This window comes from Apus apus, chromosome 1 (assembly GCF_020740795.1).
Source record: "Apus apus isolate bApuApu2 chromosome 1, bApuApu2.pri.cur, whole genome shotgun sequence".
NCBI lineage: Eukaryota > Metazoa > Chordata > Aves > Apodiformes > Apodidae > Apus > Apus apus.
In genome coordinates this window covers 161,347,548-161,363,924 of record NC_067282.1, presented here as the reverse complement: position 1 = coordinate 161,363,924, position 16,377 = coordinate 161,347,548, and the positions used below count along the sequence as shown (strand labels likewise).

At 34.3% G+C, this 16,377-nt stretch overlaps 1 protein-coding gene and 1 long non-coding RNA gene across 9 annotated transcripts in view; both read left to right on the top strand.

Annotated features, from left to right (window-relative positions):
• Positions 1-16,165, top strand: part of TMTC3 (transmembrane O-mannosyltransferase targeting cadherins 3) — a 32,779-nt gene extending 16,614 nt beyond the window's left edge. For all 8 annotated transcript variants that reach the window (XM_051614694.1, XM_051614638.1, XM_051614647.1 and 5 more), the window contains 9 exons: positions 608-780; positions 1,106-1,358; positions 6,327-6,475; positions 8,912-9,032; positions 9,641-9,752; positions 10,424-10,527; positions 11,579-11,748; positions 12,518-12,744; positions 14,248-16,165. In XM_051614694.1, coding sequence (XP_051470654.1) covers positions 608-780; positions 1,106-1,358; positions 6,327-6,475; positions 8,912-9,032; positions 9,641-9,752; positions 10,424-10,527; positions 11,579-11,748; positions 12,518-12,744; positions 14,248-15,062 — 2,124 coding nt within the window. In that variant the 3' untranslated portion in view covers positions 15,063-16,165. The remainder of the gene's footprint in view (positions 1-607; positions 781-1,105; positions 1,359-6,326; positions 6,476-8,911; positions 9,033-9,640; positions 9,753-10,423; positions 10,528-11,578; positions 11,749-12,517; positions 12,745-14,247) is intronic.
• LOC127382726 (uncharacterized) lies at positions 1,371-6,047 on the top strand. Its single transcript, XR_007889037.1, has 2 exons — positions 1,371-3,617; positions 4,384-6,047. It is a non-coding gene; the product is annotated as an uncharacterized LOC127382726 (long non-coding RNA).
• Positions 16,166-16,377: the final 212 nt, after the last annotated feature.

The window sequence follows — 16,377 nt, the reverse complement described above, 5'->3', positions numbered from 1 at the left end:
TTTCAAAATCTATCAGTATCTGTGGTTTAGCCAACCATTATATGTGAAGCAATAAATCATTCCCAGCAGAAGACACGAAGACGTAGAGTACGAGGTCCACGGGGAAAAAAAACACAACTAGAGTACGTAATGGGGAACCATGTAGATGAAAAGGTTCATGAGACAGGGAGAGATGGATTATTACAGTAGAAGCATGAAATAGAAATCCAGGGCTAATCAGGAAGTGAGTAGTTTCCTAAGGAATTTTGTTTATAGGATTAGTTTTCAGAGGCACTGGTAATTCTAAAAATAGAGATTTCTTAAAAATTTATTTCATGGTCACACTTGATTTATTGAAATCTCTGAAGATGGTACAGATTTTTTGATCTTTTAGAGCAAAATACAGAACTACAAGCATACAGGTTCAGCTGTAGTAGTGTTAGCAAGCATATCTGAAGAGAGTTATTTTTATTAGAATGGTGGACTTCTTTTTTGGGCATTGTCATGAAAGCTCTTAAGCAGCTGAGTTAAGTAACTATGGGAGCAGGCATAAAAAAATCAGGTAGCTCATATTCATCTAAGGAATTAATGAGTACTCTGTCTGATTATGAACACTTCTGTTTTGCAGTACACCTTGCCCGTATTGTTGGATACAGCTGTACAGATTCTTCGAGGGAAGGGTAGTATTCCTTTCTCCATGCTCCAGACACTGCTGAAGCTCATAGTCCTAATGTTCAGTACACTGCTGCTTGTAGTTGTCAGAGTCCAGGTTATCCAGTCTCAACTTCCAGTGTTTACAAGGTAAAAGTAAAGTGTTGCATGTTTGCAGACAGTGATATATAAGATGTGGCTTAATGAGGTCTGAATGAAATGGCCCAAAATATATCAACTTAGGTGTTACTAACTTATTTTAATACTGGTAAACAATGGCAGTACAGTATTACATTTTACAGTATTACATTACCAAGTTATAAACCTGACAAATGCAGGAAGATTAGGATATTGTAGTTGTCTGCAATTGATAGTTCTAGCTATGAATCTAAAATTTTTTTGTTTCTGAGCATAAAATGGATCAATGATACTTTTTTTTTTTATTAAAAGCTTTTTCTCATTTCTTCTGCTTTAGGTTTGATAACCCAGCTGCTGTTAGTCCCTCCCCGGCAAGACAGCTGACTTTCAACTACCTCCTCCCTGTGAATGCTTGGCTTCTTCTCAACCCCTCAGAATTATGCTGTGACTGGACAATGGGAACTATTCCTCTTGTGGAGTCTTTGTTAGATATTAGAAACATTGCAACCCTTACCTTCTTTTGCGTTCTGGGATCTTTGATTGTCTTCAGCCTCCGATATCCTGGGGATTCCTCCAAGACTGTACTGATGGTATGAATGATACATTGGTTTTGTCCTTTTTTTTTAAGAGTGTAAGTTTTTGGTCATATGTCTAATCTATTGTGACCCAAAGATAAAAGCATCTCGTTTTGGCTTAGAATGAACGCTTAAGAAAAGAGGAAAATTGTATCAACAAAAACTGTTACAATGCAGTTAAGTATGTGACTCTGTCAGGGATGAGATGGATAAGAGACTACAGAGATGAGAATAAGAATTCCCCTTGTTAGGTATTTGCAGCCTTTATCAGGTATTCAGAACTCAATTAGCAAATGGAGGTTTTTAGTGGAACTTAAATGATTTAAGTATCAGAAGGCATTTCCATCCTTCAAACTGTCTCACTCATTTAAATGTCAGTAGTCATGCTGTGTATTTAGCAAGTGACTTAATTTTTTTCCTCATAGATATAAAAGAAAAAGACATATTTTGGCATTTAGGAATATAAATGTTTTTCTTTTGTTGTTGTTCTTTCAACAAAGGCACTCTTCTGTAGTCTTTTCCATATTCTAAGGAAAAATTAATTTTGTCAACCTGTAAGATCAGTTCCTCTTTCTCAGTATTATGTTACCTTAAAATTGAAATAGATTAACAGGAAAGAGTATTTTGGAGGAAATGGAAAAGGGAAAATGAGTTGGTATGTTTTTCACCCAAACATAGTTATATTTTTTTATTACTTTCTTTGCAAATTTTCCCACAATTAGTGTTTACTTGATACCATGTTTTTTTTTATTACATCAGTAGTGCAATCATGTGTACAACAAACTCTCACGCATAAATCTTAGCCTGCTTCAGAAATAATGTATTTTTTAAATATGTAACTCCAGCCAATTAAAGTTTCAGATGTGTGGGAATATTTATGCACAAGTTAAGACTAAGGATTTCTTTGCTAATCAGCTGACAAACTGATTCACTTCAAAGACGCCTAACATTATAGTTCTGACTAATACAGTTTTTCTTGTCTTGCCATTTTAGCAAGACAGTTTGTTTCACTAGATCTGTAAAAATAATCTGTAGTATTGCTGATGAAGCCTCTTGTCCTGAATTTGGAAATTCTGTATGAAGAAAAGAAACATAAATAGCTTATTGATTTAATAAATGTGCAAGGTGACATACACAGAAAAAAAGTTATAGTTATACAGCACTTAATAGTTATACAGCACTTAAAAGCTATAAAAGAGTAGTTTAATTTTTCCTTCTTATGTAAGCTGAAGCAATTTTTCTGGAGTGTGCTGATAACAATAGAAATGTGTGAGGAGTGGTTCGCTTTTTTCCATAGCACAGCTCTAGAACTTTGAGGCTCTTTATTTGCCTACATTTCTTCTTACTTCCTACCTAATAAGGTTCCAACAAGGAAAGGGTTAATGGAATTGTCTGCATACATTGTTGTAATGCAGTTTTTGTTTGAGGATTTTTTTTATATTTGCTTTTGTTATTCCAAGTTTGTTTTATAGGAGTGGTCTTCTAAGATCATTCAGTCCAGTGTGTGAGCGTCATTGTCCCTTAACACAATATAATCCTTGTTAAAAAAAAATAGTTTTCCTTTACTAGATATCTATGGTGTATATATAACCCTCAGTACCATGCTGGGGTTGTTTCACATGTAATATGTAAAAGCCTGGAAGCTAATTTCCTAGGAAATGAAGATGAAATATTTTGTATTAAAACCTGTTATGTACTATAAGATGCAATGGCATTGTAGGCCAAAGTCTGTTTCTGCCTTCCAGTAAGACAGTAATGTCCTGATGTAGACTGGATGGTCTGCCAGAGAGGGAGAGAGTTCAATGTCTTTCTTATGGTTTCTCAGTCTGACTTAATAGACAAAGCATGTTTTGGCTCTTCCACTACCTCAGTGTGACTCTGAGGTGTCATGTTGAAGCCTGATCTAAAGGAAAAGTTTCAAGTTACTTTTCTTTATAAGAATGGAAAACGTACAACTTTAGACCTGCTGCAGGAATAAAGGTGTTTATTTGGACTTTGAAAGAAAATGAAGAAGAGATGGATCCAAAATGAAAAAGAGAAGGGAGGTCACAAGACCTTTCTGTATTTACTGATGTGGATATGGATTTGGTGCCGTACTGCTTGAGGGACAAGACGGAAGAAGGGATTCTGTCTCGCACTTCCTCAAGTGCCAGTGGACATTCCACAATTCTCCCCAAGTAGAGTCTCACAGGCTGAACACATCACTGGGAGATGCAAAAGTTGAAGGACTTATTTTCAATGTGATACCAGTCGTCTCCAGGAGAAATAACTGTGGTAAGTAGGTACATTGCATTTCATTTTGTATTGTTTTATTTTTTGCCACAGGTTCTAAAATTGTCTCTTCAAACTAGGAGAGGAAAGAACAGATAAATGGCTTTTTTTTAACCAACTGACAATACTAAACTAACAATGAATGAGATGGTATTTTATAATTGGGGACATGTACTTTGGTAGGTTGATGTCATTGTACTGCTTGAAGTAATCAGTTATCCTACATTAGTAAAGGACATGCCCTGGAAGGAGTGTATGAGCAGTTAAATTCTCTTGTGTTTTCTGTTTACTTTATCCCTTTGAAAAGTCAGATAACTTAACTGTCAGACTAAGTGACCTTTATAAATAGGTTACACTATAAATATTGAAAATGTTGGATACTAAGAATAGTACTGATCTAGAATTGCTTTGGTGGCTTTTCAGTAGGTTTCAGAACCAAGCTGTGATCACGGCCCTGGTTTGTTCATGGAATTTCTTTGGTATAGACATTCCTTTGTTGGCTTGCAAAATTTAATAAAAGCCTTCTAGTATCCTTTGATACTTGCTAAGTGTCCCAAACAAGGTATCAGTACTTCTAAATTTAGTATTTATTTCCCTACTCTTGTGCTTACACCTCACTCAGGCTTTGAAATGGTTCCATGTGAACGTTTGTCTGGTTACTTAGCAGCTCAGATACTCTTCATAGCTTGTGGTCATAGTTTAAGAGTTTTGTTATGTATTTTTTTTCTTCCTACATACTTCAGTGTGGTTTGTTTGTTTGTTTTTTCAGTTGCCTTGACAGGAACAGACCCTCTGCATCTGCTGAAAGACATGGATAAAAAGAATAAATTAGCAGAAGAGAATATGTTTTTATCTGCACTAGGTCATAACTTCTGTTGCCCAAGAAGTTGTATTTGAAGGAAAGGCAAAAGGATCAAAAGAGAAGTTCAGCAGAACACAGTGTAACGTTTGTCGTCAGAGGAATTGTACAGAGGATAAATGCAAACTTTTTGTTAGATACCTGGATTATAAGCACTCAGTGGAGACCATGCACTTGCTATACCAGCTGCAGAATCCTTTCCACTCAATCCCTTTGGAAAAAATTGGCTTTCACTTACATGTTTGTTGGCCTCATGGGGCTGTGGGGCCAGTGTCCTTGCTATATTAAAGCCAAACCAAAACAAACTGCATTTTTTGAGTAATAATGTAAACCTGTATGTTTTTAAAATTGTAAGATGTGACGTTTTCAGATTGGTTTATCAGAGGATTTCATAAAATAAGTTAATTCATTTAAGCCTTGCATTCATTTTAAAGCTAAGAACCGTTTATTCATAGCAGTAAAAACATTTGTAAAACAGCACATTGTTTGCTAAAGCACACTTTGAACATGCTTTTAGTTCAATTGCTTTTGTGTTTAGCTGCTCAGAATGAAATATGTTACAATACCCTCTCTTGCCATAATCCACCTCCAAAAGTAGGAAATGAAGGCATTTGCTATAACAAAATTAGAAACTGATACAGAGGACTGCTTTGGGGATAGTGTGATGAAACCTACATTTTGGAGTGGATTACAAATACCTATAATAGAGTTGTGTTTTGAGGCTTTTACATTTACACTACCTATCTTTGGTAAGTGCTCTATAAGGGATACTTGCTGTAAAAATGTAAAGGAGAAAGGGAGAGAAATGTGAAATGGTATTTAATTAAATTTTATCCCCAAGAAATCAGCATGTTCTCTATATGGTGCTCATGACATCTTCAAGGCTCAATTATTTATTTTTGTGTAGCTTAATTGCTGTGGATCAGCTGAGCCATGTTAATGATCAACATGCATATTCTTGGCCCCATGAAATACGAGATAAAAGCTTGCTTCAAGTTTTAAATTGGTGTTAAGTCCTAGATTGACTTTAAAACTGGACGTGTTAACTATTTTAGCATGTGAAAGGTTGTTAAACTTAAGCTTAAATCTAAGCAGAAGGTGACAGGCAGTTGTATTGAAATTTCCTAGAAATTTCCTCTTTCTTTGTTCAAAGAAGCATTCAATTTCTATAAGAGTTTTGCTTTTTTGTACCTTGGAGCCCAAGTATTTTGAAATAATTATTTAAATCTTTTCTGATACCAGAGATTGCAAAGCTGCTATGTAACAATCAGTTCACTTCCGTTGCAGCCAATGGATTTCTCTATCTTTTAATAAACACACCTTTTATTAAGTTGTCTGTCACCAAGCCAAGAGCTGCAATTATACAGTTCTGAAATTCGCTGTCCTTTTGGATATTTCAGGATACCCTATCTAAATACTCATGTTAATTCAGTGGTTGATAGTGACTTTTATATTGTTTCTTCACAAGTAAGCTGGTATATATTTTTAACTGTTATAAAAGATAATGTCCGAAGTTTTTAGACTGTTATGTTTTTGTATGTAGAACTTGTATTAAAATAGTGTTTTGAATTTGATCCTTTGATCCTATTGTTCTGTCATACATCTGCTCTTTTTGCTGTATAGAAAAGCAAATACAGTTGTAGTCTCTTCAGTAAGGAATAGGTTTTTTTGCAAGTTACTGTGTTTAGGGTGGTCTTAATGTAAAACACATCTTAATGTTTAAAAGATAACAAAGAAAAACCCCAAAATGTATGATTTATGTGTTTTTCTGTAATGGCTACATAATTTGTTTCTTAGGTGCAGTTTGTCATTACCTAATTTTGATTACTAATTATTTTGCATTTCTTTTCTAGGCACTCTGCTTAATAGCGCTACCATTCATTCCTGCATCAAACCTCTTTTTTCCTGTTGGATTCGTAGTAGCAGAAAGAGTGTTGTATGTTCCTAGCATGGGATTCTGCATTTTAGTAGCACATGGATGGAAGAAGTTATCAAACAAAAGGTAAGGAAGTATTAGCTATGACTGGTTAAACTAATTTCTCTTAATTTCATAAGAGATAATCATATATATAGTTGCAAGCTTTCCCACTACAGCTTTTACTGGTATTAATTTGTTGCCTTGTAGCTTTTACTCTGTTTCAAGTTCTTACTGAACATACAGAAATGACCAAGAAACTGTTTGGCAGTCATATGAACAAATGGCAACAAAGAAGCTCTTTGGAGACCAGGGGATTACTCTGAGGGTACTATATAACATATATTTAAAATGTATGTATATATACACACACACACATATGTGTATGCAAAAAAAAACCTTGGCCACATTTGATTTGTCCTTTATTCAAAGGTGATTACTGACTGAAGTTTATATAATGCAGGTAGTATATTAAAATCATATAACCATAGAATCATAGAATGTTTTGGGTTGGAAGGGACCTCTAAAGGTCATCTAGCCCAACCCCCCTACAATAAACAGGGACATCTCACAGTAGAACAGATTTCTCAGAGCCCCATCAAGCCCGACCTGGAATGTCTTCAGCGATGGAGCCCCTACCACCTCTCTAGGCCACCAGTTGCAGTGATCCACCACCCTTATATTAAAGAACTTTTTCCTAATGTCCAACCTAAATCTACCCTTCTCTAGCCTGAAGCCTTTACCCCATGTCCTATCATTACATGCCCATGTGAACAGGTCTTCCTCAGTCTTCTCTACAGGCCCCTTTCAGGTATTGGAATTGAAAAAAATATCCTTTACTAGTTAAATTTTCACATGCCGTGCCAGAAATAGTCATTTCAGTATTTGTTAAACTAAAGAATTTTCTTAATAACAATTTCTCCTCAGGAAATTCTGTTTTAAAAGCATGTTTTGCACATAGCTTTATCTTTTTTTGCTATCTTTTACACTGATCTGCACATACCTCCCTCTGACCTGGATGCTTTACCCTTGTAACCCCAATGACATCTAATGCCAGTTCAGACAAATGGAAAGGCAGCAGTTCCCAGTCTGCGTTGTCTGCTATCACTAGAGGTGAGGCCTTGCAGTAACTTTAGCTGGTGCTGCCAAAGCTGACAGCACTGGATAATGAGAAATTACTGATACCTTGTGGGAGTAAAGAGAAAGTATTATCACAGATCCTACTATGAGGCAGTAAAAATCGAAGTGACGTGAAAGAAAGCAAGGAATCAGGAGAGGATGGCTGGGGAGGAAAATTAGGCAGTGATGTTTACTACAAAAATACTGAAATCAGCACTCTAGAGGAGAAGGCTCTTTAGAAACACGTGGAAAGAAAAAACTTTCTTGCAAGGCTGTTGGGGCTATAGGTTACTGTATATGCCAGTTTTCACTGGTTAATTTGCTGATCTTTTAGAATTTCTGTCTTAATTCTGCTCTGGTACTTTTTTAATTTTTAATAGTGTTTAAAACCAAGCACATAAAGTCTGCTGCACAGCATTTTTTGTATCTTAAAATGGAGTGCAAAAAACCTTTCAGTTTTTAGCAAGCCCTTGTGAAGCACATAGTGGTGTGAAAAGCTGTGCATAAGTATTAAGAAATCGCTGTAGAGGTGAACAGCCACATGTCTGTTCAAGAATGTGATTTGATTAAAAATATTATTTTCATAATTGTAGGAAGGCTCCTGGTCATTTAACATGTTCTTTCACAGTTAAATTACAATTCAGAGACTGAATGAACAGCATGTTATGTGGTTTATATCTGTTGTAGATAAAGTTAGTCATGTTTAAATTCCAGAAAAACAGACTGCACAAAATCTAGAAGACTCTTGTTCCTGACAAGCTTGTTGCAGGGAGTGACTTGTTCCCCAGTTTGCAGCTTTAAAAATAAAACTGCTACAACAGCCCTAAAACTTTTTCCTATTGAGATATTACAATAGCACTAGGATTTTGTTTGCTCTTGGAAGATTGGGTAGTCTCCACCACAGACCTGTCTAATAAGATGTGTTCTACAGTGTGGTTTAGCTTGGTCATGTGTGCAGTAGAGAATTGGTGAGGAACTTAGATGTGAAATGAAAGTATAGGATGATATTTTAGTTGTTTTTTTTTTTCTTTTTTAACATTTTGTTCAGTGTTTTGAAGAAGCTCACTGTTTGACATCATTACCGTGTTCGTTGCCTTACGTTACAGATAATCTCTAACAGAAGTAAAATTTTCAGATTTTTTTTATTATATTACATGGATTGCATTTGTTCTTATGCAGTGAATTGCATAGTGATAGTAAAAATAAGTTAAATGACCAAATTAACTTGAGTTTGGACATTATTTCCTTTGGAATTTTGGTCTTTGGTGAAGAGGCAAATAAATTAGAGTATATGCGCACAAATACATTCCTCAATTTATTTGCCTCCTAGCATATGAGATACCTATTCTAGTATAAGTTAGAATTGGTGGTATACTTATAACAAATTTTTGTTTTATTTCATAGTATGCTAAGAAAAGTTTCTTGGGTTTGTTTGGCTGCGGTACTTTTCACTCATGCCTTAAAAACACTTCACAGAAACTGGGATTGGGAATCTGAGTACACGTTGTTTATGTCAGCTTTAAAGGTACTGTATTATATTTGAAAGGGATAATAGAAAGCTTGTGTTGTTGTTCTCAGAAAACTGCAATAGAGCATGATAAATTTCAGAGAAATTATGCTTATTTTGCCACTTCTATTTCTACATTGACAGTATTAACTTCTAATTAGTTGCTTTTGGGAATGCTTTAAAAGCAGTGTGATACAAACAGAGGAATTCATGTGCAAGAAATAGATTATTTTATTTTCTCTTGTTAAAGCAGTTGAATGTATATACTTATCTGGATGAAAGCACAGTACATTTCAGTATAAAAATCTACCAAAGTTTGATGCATAAAATAATTTCTTTAATCTGGATTTGGCATGCAATAGTTTGTACAACATCCCATAATAATTATAATTAATTTTAAAATGTTTGGTATTTCTAGGGACAAATAACAAAAAGAAATGGATGTTGAGCAACAATTCAAGTAATCATTCTATATGCAGTGTTTTGTTATTCTTTCCATATAAATGACAAGAATCTGTCAATTGCAGTGTATTTTTACGTCTTTTAAGAGGTAGTTAAAAGAAAATCAGTTATTATGTAATTTCAGCTTCATACCTTATGCATTTATATTTTTTTTCTTTTTTTAGGTAAATAAGAACAATGCAAAACTATGGAACAATGTGGGGCATGCATTAGAAAATGAAAAGAATTTTGAAAGAGCTCTGCAATTCTTTATACAAGCCACGCAAGTGCAACCAGGTAAGGGCTTTGACTGTGATATCTCTGCACTCCTAATATTTTGGTATGCTTAGTTTACTTAAAAATATTCTCAGTGACCTGTTTTTCTCCAAATGAGCATCAAACAATGTCATGCGCTAAGTTAATTGTTCCATAGTTTTTGGAAATTAGAAAAAGTCCTCCAGAAAAGTTTATATCTAGAAAATTATGCAAAGATTTTCAATTTAAAACTATTCTTTAGATGACATTCTTTCTGAATTAACTGAAATTGTAATTTCCCATGAAACATAATTATTACATAATTTGTTTCTTTAAAACTAAAGTGGTGTATAAAAAAATTTAAATCTAGATAGTGCACATTTACTCTATTTTACATACTGTTGCAGAAGTTCTAGGTAGTATTGGACAGCCTTTCCAATTTATGTGCTTCTCCTATAGAAAAAGATTAAAGATAGATACATTACCTCTACTTTTTTACCATTTCCCATGTAATTTCATAATCCATCTTTGGTACATGGTTAAATTATTAGCTTCATAATTAAGATGAATAATAATACAGAATTGCTTTTTTGTTGTTGATGGTGGTCTTTATGCAGTACCTGTGCTTAATGCTACTCTGAAGGCATAGGTGTTTATTTTCATGATACTCAGTACATGGAAGTATTTTAAATGTCATTCTTTTCCTTATTAAGATGATATCGGTGCCCACATGAATGTAGGAAGAACTTACAAAAACTTAAACAAAACTAAAGAAGCCGAAGAATCATATATGATTGCTAAATCATTGATGCCACAGGTAATTAGTAACTTCATTTTATCTACCACCACTGAAGGTGAAGGGAATTCTTTCAGACCTATATTCATAATACGGTTTTCGAGTTTATCCTGAAACTCTGTCCTTCTGTATACTTTGAAGTTGTTAGGAGTTTTTTGAAAACTATCTGTTAAAAGAGTAAGTTGTATACAATCATAGCTGCTAAAAGTGCTAATTTAGAACTTCTTTGTTAAATCTTTTAAAGTTACTTTTTACACTGCTGTGATGTGTGGGGTTTTTTATCCTCAAATTGAAGATATAAAAGAAAGCAGCAGTTAAAAATGTACACTTAGATTTTCTAGTCACAGTGGGTTTATTTTCACTTACATCGTTAGAGATGACTAAGTTTCTGAACCCTCAAGGAAAGACAGGATGGGAGGTGGGAGAAGGTAGCTGCAGCGGTAACAAAGAAATCTTTGAACATTTAGAAACATATGCTTTGTTACCATTACCGTTTGATAAGTTATAGTTATACCTAGGAAATATTCTAGAGAGGAATATTTTGGAGAATGCATGAAGGTAACGGAAACAGTGGGTGAAATGAAACTGACAACAAAAATCAGCAGTCTGTTGAGTAGAAGCATGGCATTAAAGATTGTGTTCTGAAACAGTATGAAGATTCTAGACAGATTAAGTTGAAGGGTTAAAAAAAGGAAAGAAAATACCTGATACAATGTCAGTTTAGGCTTTAGGAAATACTCTTTGTCTGCATGGGGGAAGTTTTGCACAGTCTGGGTTGTTCCTAATGGCTATCTGCATGAGCCCAGTTACGTAACAGCAGAGCTTAATTAGCAGATATCTTAAGTATGATATAAAAGTCACCTATGTCTTCATAGAATTAAAGAAAAAATACTCTGTTTATATTTTGGTATGATTTTGGGGGAAAGAAAAATTGGGATTTGTCATCATTAAGAACCTGCACACTAATGTCCAGTGATAGCCTAAAACAAATGTGGCTGAGTGAAGAGGTCTATGCTGATGGTCTTTTGTATTTTTACTCAGCGGTGTTTGGTACATACGTTGTTTTTGACAGGTTATTCCAGGTAAAAAGTATGCAGCAAGAGTTGCTCCTAACCATCTGAATGTTTATATCAATCTTGCAAACTTAATTCGAGCAAATGAATCTCGCCTTGAAGAAGCAGATCAATTATATCGACAAGCAATTAGTATGAGGCCAGATTTCAAGCAGGCTTACATCAGCAGGTATCTTTTCTAATTATGGTAATGCATATTCTTGAATAAACATGTATGTATTTGCAGTGCTATGAACTTTATTTAAATCATGCAGTTGAATTAGCTGCTGGAATCTATTCATTTCCAAATAAGACTACAAAGATTTGGGGCAATAATCAATTATTCATTATAATCCCTTCTTCAAATAGTGTTTCCACGTGGGCTGTACAGCAAGATACCTCCATTAGATTTCTTTATGAATCTCAGACTCAAATTTGTAATATCCTGGTTTAGTTTTGAATGAGAAACCTTTTGGTTAGTCTGAATCATGGAGTTTCATTTATCGTTTTTTCTCAAAGGTGGTCCAGAAAATGCTATCTAACTAAAAAGCACATAAATGGCAGCTAAATAGATAGGAGTAATGCAGCTGTGAATATTGATGCTTCTGTTCAGTATTTTATTAGTTGTGATTCCCATTTGGACTCAGGTGCAAAGATGCCTAAGTTATTAACTGTTGCAGTGTAATTACAGAACCAATACCAGGAACCCTTGATCATTTCTGGTTCTTTTTTGTCCTGTGTATGCATTTGAGATATACAGACTTGAGAGAGCTGAAAGCTTTGGGAATGGTATGTAAAGAAGGTCATGGGGTTTTTTTGTGTTTAAAGCAAATGAACAAAAAGAAAAAATGCTATTATTTCATATCCACTCTCCATAGGAAGAACTTTTAAAAAAACCTTTCCATTATTTTCATATTAATATGAATAAAAGTTGAAGATTATATCTGATTCTTCAACAGGGGAGAATTACTTCTAAAAATGAACAAACCTCTGAAAGCTAAGGAAGCTTATCTTAAAGCTTTAGAACTAGACAGAACCAACGCAGACCTCTGGTACAACTTGGCAATTGTTTACATTGAACTGAAAGATCCAACAGAAGCCCTGAAGAATTTCAATCGAGCACTAGAACTCAATCCGACACATAAACTGGCATTATTCAACTCAGCCCTGCTGATGCAGGAATCTGGTATGTTAATTAATTGTCCCTTATATAAACATTGTATATTTGCATTTATAGGACCAATACTTCTTAGGTATTTTGGATGAACTGTTCTGGTTTTGGAAAGCAGAAGCTTGTACCATCATAAAATATAAACTGCTTATTGTTATAGTCAGCTTTGCAATTTACAGGTACTGTATGGAATTTGTGCAAAGTGTGCATATACCTTAGCTGATCAGCATCTTTAATACAAGTACTGCTTTACAATATAACATCTTACACATATAATGAATTGTTACACAATCTTCAAAACTGTGCCTATATATAATAATTAAAAAAAAAATCATACTTTGTAAAATACGTGTACTATCTGGTTTGCATGTATTTCATTCTTCATTGACTAAAAAATAAAGCTGAATTCTGTGGGTTTCAAATCTAATCCTCAGAAATGCGAATGTTTTTGTAGGTTCCTCTGTAATACTGCCAATTAGGATTAACTGAGTTGGATTTTCATGAGTTTATTTTGTTTTCATATGTATAGGTTTTAGCTGTATGGGAAATGCAAGCTTTTTGTGAATTTGGACTTTTGCAAAGAGTACTTGTCAAGTGACTAGTAAGGTTTGTTTCACTTTTGTTGGGATGGTAAACTACCCCTAAGAAACAGATCATAGGGAATTGATTAGAACTGACACAAACGGATTATTCCCTATCTCTTCTCATATTGTAAGTTAGGTAATAGAAGAAATGCCTTGTCTATGGAAGCACAAGAGGCTTCAAATAAGCAGAAGCATTAGCTATCTCGTATTGAGTTATTAATACTGGAAGGTACAGCACTTTTTCAGGAGGTGAAAGAAGGCAGTTGAAACCTGCTCCCTCATCCTTCAATAAATCTGTGCCTGGAATTCCTTGCTAAAATAAGTACACTGGAGTAGTCAGAAAAATAGTACAGGCTACAAGCTAATCTTGCTAATCATGATATTGTCAGATAAGATTACTTTACCTTTTTTTTTTTCAGACAGTAATGCAAAAAAAAAGGAAGTTACAAATTTTGCTGTTTTGTTGTTAGAATATATTTTAGCCTGGCTACAACTGAAGTCACTCTATGTGATCTCTCCTAAAATTCTTTCAGTCTATCTGTAGCAAACTAGATCAGCCCCAGGTTTGCCTCTAAGAGATCATTTGTCAGAACTGATGTCTTCTCTGCATTCCGTTTGCTCAACCATACATGCAAATAACTTATCTTAAACTTCTAGAAACACCTTTTGTATCTGTTATACTGAACCTAAATATAATTCAACAGATTGTAGAATAATGATGCTGACTATGGCTACAAGTCAACTTAAGAAGGTACATGTAATTTACTTTAATTGTTACACAGCAATGATAAAAAGCAGCATTTTAAACCCTTCAATTTTTACATTTGTGTTAAAGATGTTACATTTTAATTTGTATAAAAATTAGCTTTTTACAGACCTGGTCTAAAAATCCTTCAGAGTAAATCTATAATTAAATGCATTTTCTGTTGTTTAGGTGATGCTCGGCTTAGACCTGAAGCTAAACAAAGACTGTTACATTATGTGAAAGAAGAACCACAGGATGCAAATGGATACTTCAATTTGGGTATGCTGGCAATGGATGACAAAAAAGATACAGAAGCAGAGGCATGGATGAAGAAAGCCATAAGGTTACAGCCAAACTTTCGAAGTGCTTTGTTCAATTTGGCACTGCTTTATTCTCAGACAGCGAAAGAATTGCTGGCTTTGCCTGTCCTGGAAGACCTACTGAGGTACTACCCCGATCATACCAAAGGTCTGATTTTGAAAGGAGATATCCTTATGAACCAAAAGAAGGATATCGTTGGAGCAAAAACGTGTTTTGAAAAAATTTTGGAACTGGATCCAAACAACGTACAAGGGAAACATAATCTTTGTGTGGTCTACTTTGAAGAACGAGACTTAATAAAAGCAGAAAAATGCTTGGTTGAAACACTAGCACTGGCACCTCATGAAGAATATATTCAGCGTCATCTAAACATAGTTAGAAGTAAAATTGCATCACTCAGCACTACACAACAGTCATCACTTCCAGTAGATGGGACTGCAGCTGCAGCAGAAAAAAAAAAATCATTTCAAAATTTGAAAGAAGCAAAAAATGAGCAGAAAACCCCCCAAGCAACAGTTGATAATGATAAAGGGCACTCAAAAAATAAGAAATTAAGAGAGAAAAACAATATAGACAAAGTGACTCCCAAAAAATCCACAAAAGAAATCAAAGACATTGAGAAAAAGAGAGTTGCTGCTTTGAAAAGACTAGAAGAGATTGAACGTATATTAAATGGTGAATAGTCTTTATGATGTCACAATAAAATAAGGGAAGAATAATATTTTTAAGTATTGTTAAATATGTCATCCAGCTAGAAAGTGGTCTCAGTGCTTTGAAAATAGAAATAATGTTGACTGAATATCACTCAGCAGCAGCAAAAGGCATTACAATGCTTTATGTGAGAAAACTGCAACTTTTAAATATGATGTGGGGGATGGGTGGGAATTGAAGGATAAAAGGCTGAGAATAATCTTGAATGCAGAATCCTAATATTAATAAAATCGCACTCAAAAATTACTGGTAGTCAGGGATACTCAGTAATTCTTCTTTCGAAGAATCAGTGAAAGAACTGAATAGAGAGTTAATGGGATAAACCAGACATTGCTGGTTTCCCCCATATAAATCTGTTTGTATTAACATTATCTACACTTCAGTTTACACATCATCAATTTTTCTAGACCTCTGCCATACTGGAAAAAGAAGTTTTCAAAGTCATCAAAATGCCACTGGTTGTAGTATAGGATGATGCAGCAACACACTGAAATTTTCAGTTGTCTTATAAATACGGAATGATAAAATAACCTTTTAATTGTTCTTTACTTAAAATGCTAATGGTTTGTACTGTTTTACCTTACGGTGCTTTTAAGATCTTTACACTTCCACTTTTAAAGGAAATGTGTGGGTTTTCTTCCAACTGTCAATAATCTGATTGGTTTTGAAAATTATATAAAAAAGGGTGCTTTTCTCACTTTTCCACCAGTTCATTGAATGCTGATAAATGCATTTTTGGTACAGTAACCAGTATGCCATGCAGTAGTCCTTGTTGACTTTGTATCAATGGCTGTGGATTGCCTCCTTGGTGTGGTAAATTCTTCCTTGTTTATAGCAAACTGGCTTTACTATTTCTGTCATTGGAACAGTATTTCTATTCTCATTACTTTTTTACAACACTAATATAAGCAATGAGTGCTGAAGGCAGTGTGATAATAATTAAGCCACTGTATTTAGCAATGTTTTAACACAAGGAAATGTATATAGTATCCTTCCAAATACACAGTTCTGTTGTTTTGATACTTTGTTATGGGTGTGTGGTTTTTATTAAATATTTATTTTGACTACTAAAATATTCCCATTTATGCTTTCCACTTATGCTCATTTTAATTTCTCACATGAAATTAAAATCTTTGCAGTTTCAGTGTTGCTTTTATCTTTGTGCACTGCATATATTTTTGTTTAAATACACTACCAATTACAGAAACCCAATGTTTTCCTTAATTATGAGAAAGAAAAGAAGTGTAAGAGCTGAGTTCAGTAATAATTTAATTAATCATTAAATCT